The sequence below is a fragment of the Eurypyga helias genome, unplaced genomic scaffold, assembly GCF_000690775.1.
Source record: "Eurypyga helias isolate BGI_N326 unplaced genomic scaffold, ASM69077v1 scaffold9529, whole genome shotgun sequence".
Taxonomy (NCBI): Eukaryota; Metazoa; Chordata; class Aves; order Eurypygiformes; family Eurypygidae; genus Eurypyga; species Eurypyga helias.
In genome coordinates this window covers 1-7,015 of record NW_010273907.1, presented here as the reverse complement: position 1 = coordinate 7,015, position 7,015 = coordinate 1, and the positions used below count along the sequence as shown (strand labels likewise).

Here is a 7,015-nt window from a genome sequence, read left to right as displayed (position 1 = left end):
GCCACGGCCCCCGGGAACTGCGGAGGGTCCCTGCCGCGTAGGCCCTGAACTGGGACGCTTGGCAATTGTTTGGGATACAGAAGAGGTGGTAGCGCTCACCTCCCCGCAGCAGATGCGCAACGATCTCTTCCTACTTTTCCAGCGTCCGCTGGCCTGACCGAGGAGCAGAAGGAATTCCAAAAGGTTGCCCTTGATTTTGCTGCCAAAGAGATGGCTCCTCACATGGCTGAGTGGGATGAAAAGGTATGCCGGCCTCGGAAGGGTTGTGCTGCTTGCTTTTCCCTCCCTTGGGATGCTCTTAGCCTTGGGCCTCACCAGAGGGGTTCCTGCAGTAGCTCCTCAGTGCCATCGGTAGAGGTTTTCTTTGAAGCTGCTACTGCAGCTGGGGTGTGGGACGCCATCGGAAATTCCTTCAAGCTGCCCTAGCCAGGCTATTCAGCCCTCTGAGAAGGTGAATTTTCTCCTGAAGACAGTATGTATCTGTCTATAGATAGCTGCCTCCCCTTTAACCCACCCAGTTGACTTCAGCTCTGTAGGAGTTTGGGACTGGCCTTGGTAGCCCAGGTGTACCAGAAAGAGGAGATTGGCTATCGAGATTGGATTGATCACGAGTGTTCGCTTGCGAGGCCTCTTCCCGTCCCAATAGGAAATATTCCCTGTGGAAACAATGCGGAAGGCAGCCCAGCTAGGATTCGGTGGGATCTATGTGAAACCAGACGTCGGTGGCTCTGGATTGTCACGACTTGACACCTCCATAATCTTTGAAGCTTTATCGACAGGATGCACCAGCACCACCGCTTACATGAGCATCCACAAGTGAGTGTGTCTGCGGAGCAGTGGGTGAAGACCACGGTTGTTCCGTGGGCTTTAAATCCAGCTGGAGACAGCTCTCTCGGTGCTCATTATTATTGAAAGTTGGGCCCCCAAGCAGGCACGTCCCTGTGAGGATCTCTTGATGGCAGCAAACGAATAGGCTACAAAAACTGAGATGCCACCAAGAAGTAATTTTAGCTTTGGGGCATGCAAGATGGGATTAAGTTCTGGATTGTGTTCCCTGCGGTTCCACTTAAGCTGTCTATAGATAGTAACCTGCCTGGAAAAAGCCTTTGTGCTTTGGTCATATTGTGACAGAGCCTCTGGGGCTGCATTAGATTAATGGCAGCAGAGGTGGGGCAATACACCTTCAACCCTCGGGGCTTCTGACTGAACCCCATGGAGCTTTGTGCTGCTCAGCCAGGGGTGTTCTTGTACGACTCGCCTTCCTCCCAGGGCTTTGCTCACGTGCTGTAAAGCTGCTCCTTCTTTCCTCCTCCAGCATGTGTGTTTGGATGATCGACACCTTTGGGAACGAGGAACAGAGGCACAGGTTCTGCCCATCGCTTTGTAGCATGGAAAAATTCGCTTCGTACTGCCTGACTGAGCCAGGTGAGCCTCTGCAGCCAAGAAATCTCCCTTCCCTCACTCCTAACATGGTTTAATTTAACTGGATGGGAACATTGTGTGGGACTGGAGGTGAAAAGTTCCTTTTCATGGTCATTTGGGCCGTCACCGGGAAGCTGGGAAGGGGTAGGTGATGGTTGCTGAGATGCTCGTGGTACAGACCCGAGTGGCGTTGGGTACAACCCCCGGAGAGTCTGCAGACTCAGTGAAGCCTCCTGCTTCAGTGGCTGCTTCCTCACCTCTCCTGCAGGAAGTGGAAGTGATGCAGCTTCCCTGCTGACCTCAGCTCAGAGGAAAGGGGACAACTACATCCTGAATGGCTCCAAGGTACCTCTTTGCTCCTCCTAAACCTGCTGGATGGCACTGCATGCACAAGGGGGCCCGGGTCTCACCGTCCTGTCCATTTCCTACTGTCTCCTCACCTCTGTGTGTTCTCCCAAGGTAGGACACGCTCTGCAGAGCATTCGCCAGAGCTTAGTACAGTTGGGTCCCTAAGTACCTCCGGGCCGTGGGGTCTTTGCCCCTCCGTCTTTGCACCTCAGCTGCTGCTGCAGGCTCAGGGCTAAGCATACAAAAGCCACCCCTTTCTTCCTGTGCCCTTCTGCAGGCCTTCATCAGTGGGGGAGGTGACACTGATGTGTATGTGGTCATGTGTCGCACCGGAGGCCCAGGCCCCAAGGGCATCTCCTGCCTGGTGCTGGAGAAGGGGACACCAGGGCTCAGCTTTGGCAAGAAAGAGAAGAAGGTAAGAGGCTTAGGGTTTAATTACTGTGTGCTTGAGGGAAGTGCAGGACAGAGGCAGCCATTAGGGATTTCTTCTTGGGTGGGACCCAGTCGCAGCCTGGCAGGTTTAAGCCAAACCAAGTCCAGCTTTGGTGAGGTTTGCACAATACCCGTCCCTTCGGTAAGCGAAGGATTTTCCCCTCGGGAACATCGGTTCGTTGGAGCTGTGCCTCTTCTCAAATATATGCAGTCCCGTTTCCAACTTGGCACAGTGAGGCCAGACCACAGGCACTCTTGTGTTCAGCTCGGCATGAGACCAAGGGGTTGAGAGCAGGCTGGGCAGCTCTCTGCCGGGAGCTGGCGGTGTGCTGCTCCTCAGGCAGTCTGGAAGGTGCTCTGGTTTTTTCCCAGGTGGGCTGGAATTCCCAGCCAACTCGGGCTGTCATCTTTGAGGACTGCGTTGTTCCTGTTGGCAACCGCCTGGGAGCTGAAGGGCAGGGCTTCAGCATTGCCATGAAGGGACTGAACGGAGGCAGGATAAATATCGGTAAGAAAGGCAGCTGAGGGAGGAGGGCAGGATCATCTTGTCACTCGTCTGCGTTAGCTTCAGATTCACACTGTGTCCTTGGCTTCTCCCGCCAGCTTCCTGTTCGTTAGGAGCTGCTCATGCCTCTGTTCTTCTGGCTCAGGAACATCTCACTGTCCGCAAACAGTTTGGAGAGCCCCTGGCAAACAACCAGGTAACCTCTCCACCGGATCTGCGCTCCCAGAGCTGTGCTCTCTCTGACCCTGGCTGAGCGAGCAGCCAGAGGTCCCGACCCTCGCTTCCCTGGAGAAGGCAGAAACACGCTTTTCTCGAGTAAGAAAGCGTGTCAGGCTGAGACCTGCCTGAAGGTAGTGGGGGATGAGGTGCAGGACACAGGCCTCTCCAACGACCTGATTTGTTCCTCTCGTGCTGCCTGCTGGCAGTACCTGCAGTTCCGGCTGGCGGAGATGGCGACGCGGCTGGTGGCAGCACGACTCATGGTGCGCTACGCGGCCCGGGCGCTGCAGGAGGGACGGGAGGACGCGGCAGTGCTGTGCTCCATGGCCAAGCTCTTTGCTACCGATGAATGCTTTGCGGTAGGTTGCTCAGACCTCAGCTGGCATCGTAGCTGCAAGCTTGGGGATGCCTCGTGGTGCCCAGATAGAAGTTGACACTGCAGGGACCCAGAGCCAAGCACATGCATTGAGCCAGAAGCCTCATTTCAGGACCAGGATGTTTTATGGGACAGAATTCTGCACACTGCTGGGGCTGTGGTATTACCCTCTCCTGCAGTTCAGGCCTTGTGGCCTCTAGTGTTTTCCACACTACTTTTTAGGGGACCAATTAGGGAGACGGGACAGGGAATTGGTATTTTTATTTTTGAAGTGGTAATACACATGTTACAGGCTGATGGTCCCTAGGCAGCAAGTGGTCTTTCCCAGACTGCTGAGAAATAAAACATTACCTCAGAGTGTCCCTGGAAAGAGAAAGCGAGAAGGGAGAAAAAGAAAGGAAAAGGAAATCTGCACCTTGACACCTCTTAGGGCAGTGTCATTTAACAGCTACCATGTTTTCTTTTGCCACTGGTCACGTTTTCCATCCCGTGTTGATGGATGGTGACGCACGGAGTGAGGTTGCAAGAGAAACCAGAGCCCTGAAGGGATTCGGGGACTGACTGCTACGTGGTGAGCTGGCGTTTTGCTTTCTGCATCAGGCACACCGTAGAAGTGCAGCAAAAACTGCCCCAGTTCAGTGTTTCCTGGGTATTTCTACACTGTCACGTTCACCTAAATGCGCTGTTAATGTGAAACAGCACTTGGGTAGCGTGTTAGCGCCGAAAGCAGCACCCTCGGCACTGGGAACCTCTTGCCCTCTCACTGGGATGAGATGAGGTGATCAGAAAACTCCCCCACGAGCCCAGGTTCCCGGGTTCTTACCAAGTTTCAGTCACCGACTTGTCCTCGACACCACGCAGGTCGCTCACCGGTGATGTTATCTCTTAGATCTGTAACCAGGCTCTGCAGATGCACGGGGGCTACGGTTACCTGAAGGATTATGCTGTGCAGCAGTTTGTGCGAGACATCAGAGTCCACCAGATCCTGGAAGGTAAAAGGCAACTCTTACTACCAGGGACCTGGCAGAGAAGCCAGGAGAGAACAGACCCTCCGGAGGCCCCCACCTTCCCCTCGACTCTGGGGTTTGAGAATCCCGTTTTGTTCTGAGCATGAGTCGTCCCTGGATGTCATGTGTGTGAATCCCCTGGCCAAGAGCTCGTGGTGTACTGGAGCAGTTACTGTGCGTTTTAAGGGTCTGAACAGCAGGGGGAACATCTGGCTGTCACATCAGCGGTGCCTCTGTCCGGTTTCATCCCGTTACTCCTACAGACACGTGCTGACGCTCCCCAACGATTACTTTCCTGTGACTCCAGCCTATCTTCACTCTGACAATGTGTCTCTCAGAGTGTCTGGCCTTCTCTAATCTCAGTTTGGCCTCCTAACCATTTTGTTTCTCCTTTGAAATCCCTCCCCTGCAGCCAGGGTACCCAATAAGGGACGTACTCTTTCCGAGTGGCTTTGCAGTCTGTGTGTTGTGGATGTGTTAAATAGTAAAGCAGAAAACTCGGATGCTGGTGTATATCCAGGTCTGCTGGATGCCTGGTGCCCACATCCTCTCAGTGCCCAAATGAAAAGCACCAGCATCTATCGCTCTGAAACCTTTCTCATGCAATGTGTGGGTGTATGCTGGTGTATATCCAGGTCTGCTGGATGCCTGGTGCCCACATCCTCTCAGTGCCCAAATCATCTATCGCTCTGAAACCTTTCTCGCGCAATGTGCGGGCGCTTGGCAGTTGTATTTTGGCCCAGCACCTCCTAAATGAGGGTTGGGGGAAGAGTTTTTCTGTGCTATAAACCACAGCTCAGGGAAGAAGTCTCTCTGCCTTCACTGAGGGCAGAATCGGACCATCTCCTAACTCTCTTTTGCACCCTGCTGCAGGTACCAATGAGGTGATGCGGATGATTGTGGCCAGGAATCTGCTCCAGGGCTGAAGCCAGGAGCTACTATCTGCAGCCTTGAATTACTCCATCTGGTACAGCTCAGTCTGTTTCCCTCCCCTGTTCACCAGCTCTCTCCCAGGGAGTGGAGAGGGGGATATCCCTGTGGAAACAGCCTCTCTGCCTTACATTGATGGCAGCACAGCTGCGCCCTGTGCTGACAGGGCTGGTGCTACTGGGCTACTGTTGTGCAGCCTGAAGATACAAATCAGTTGTGCATATGAGCCTCTGTCTCCAAATCTTGGTCCTGGGCTGCTTGGCACCCATCCTTGTCGGAAACACTAGAGCTGTTGGTCATCTCTGCTGAGTCAGGACGGAAAGGGGAACTTCAGGCAGAGGTGCAGCCTGATCCCCTAGGACTCTGGTAGTGAAATCTTCAGGTCAAGGGGAACTAGTTGCTTGAAATCCTGCCTTGGGTGCTGTCACAACAAGGTAGCCACAAACACTGCAGCTCTGGCCGCTTGCAGAACGCAGTGGCTTTTTAACTGTGGAGCAGGGTGCCTCTCGTTTATCTGGAAGCACTCCTCTCTTTGCCCAGCACACGCCGCAAGTGCTCATTGCTCTCCCTATTCCCGGCACATACCGGTGCTTGATCTCAAGAAGCCTTGGCAGCACAGAGGTACAAATCAACAACTAAGGTCCTGCACAGAAACATTTCGCTCTGTTGCCAGAAATCACTACTCCCTGCTGCCTGCAACGTAGGGGGGGGTAAAACCATGGGTAAATTAGACTTTCTTGTTTTCTCCTCACATCTGGAATCAATAAAGCAATGGTGGCAACTTGGCTGCGTGTCAGATCCTTCTGCGGCACTGAACCAGTGGGAATGGGAGCTTTTGGAAGGAGGAGGTCGCAAAAAACTCAGCTGCTTAGGGATAGGCCTTAAGGGCTAGTGATAAAGGGCTAAGAGCTAAGACTAGGGCTAGGGCTTTAGTGGTACATCTTCAGGGCTAAGGACTAGGGCTTCAGTTCTAAGGCTTTAGGGCTAGGGCTTTGGGGCTAAGATCTAAGGCTTCAGGGCTAAGGGCAAGTGTTTTGGGGCTAAGGGCTAGGCCTTTGGGCTTAGGGCCTCAGGGCTAACAGCTAAGGCTTTAGGGCTAAGGGCTAAGACTTTAGGGCTAGGGTTTTGGGGCCAAGGCCTAGGACTTTGGGGCTAAGGGCATTAGAGCTAAGGTCTAAAGCTTCAGGGCTATGGGCGAGGGTTTTGGGGCTAAGGGCTAGGCCTTTGGGCTTAGGGCTAACAGCTAAGGCTTTAGGGCTAAGGCTTTAGAGCTAAGGGCTAAGACTTTAGGGCTAAGGACTAGGGCTTTAGTCCTAAGACTTTAGGGCTAGGGCTATAAGACTAAGGGTGAGGGCTTTGGGGCTAAGGGCGAGGGTTTTGGGGCCTTTGCGCTTAGGGCCTCAGGGCTAACAGCTAAGGCTTTAGGGCTAAGGGCTAGGGCGTTAGAGCAAAGATCTAAGGCTTTAGGGCTAGGGCTATAAGACTAAGGGCGAGGGCTTTGGGGCTAAGGGCGAGGGTTTTGGGGCTAAGGGCTAGGCCTTTGCGCTTAGGGCTTCAGGGCTAACAGCTAAGGGCTAGGGCGTTGGAGCTAAGGTCTGAGGCATTACGGCTAGGGCTTTGGGGCCAAGGCCTAGGACTTTGGGGCTAAGGCTTTAGGGCTAGGGGCTGGGGCTTTAGGGCTAGGGCTATTCGTCCTTACCCCCAGAGCCGCCGGCAGCGGAGGAAGGGTCCCCGCGCCGCCCCCGCTGAGGCACGGGCCCGCTCAGCGCCGGGGGC

General features: G+C 54.1%; 1 protein-coding gene across 1 annotated transcript; it reads left to right on the top strand.

Annotated features, from left to right (window-relative positions):
* Window positions 1-80: 80 nt before the first annotated feature.
* On the top strand, window positions 81-5,235 carry ACAD8 (acyl-CoA dehydrogenase family, member 8; the record flags this gene model as incomplete). Its single annotated transcript, XM_010159645.1, has 10 exons — window positions 81-243; window positions 647-816; window positions 1,316-1,425; window positions 1,691-1,767; window positions 2,048-2,185; window positions 2,575-2,710; window positions 2,806-2,903; window positions 3,133-3,285; window positions 4,192-4,294; window positions 5,183-5,235. Coding segments are annotated over 10 exons (1,201 nt in total), but the record flags the coding sequence as incomplete, so codon positions are not given.
* Between the last annotated feature and the right edge of the window lie 1,780 nt (window positions 5,236-7,015).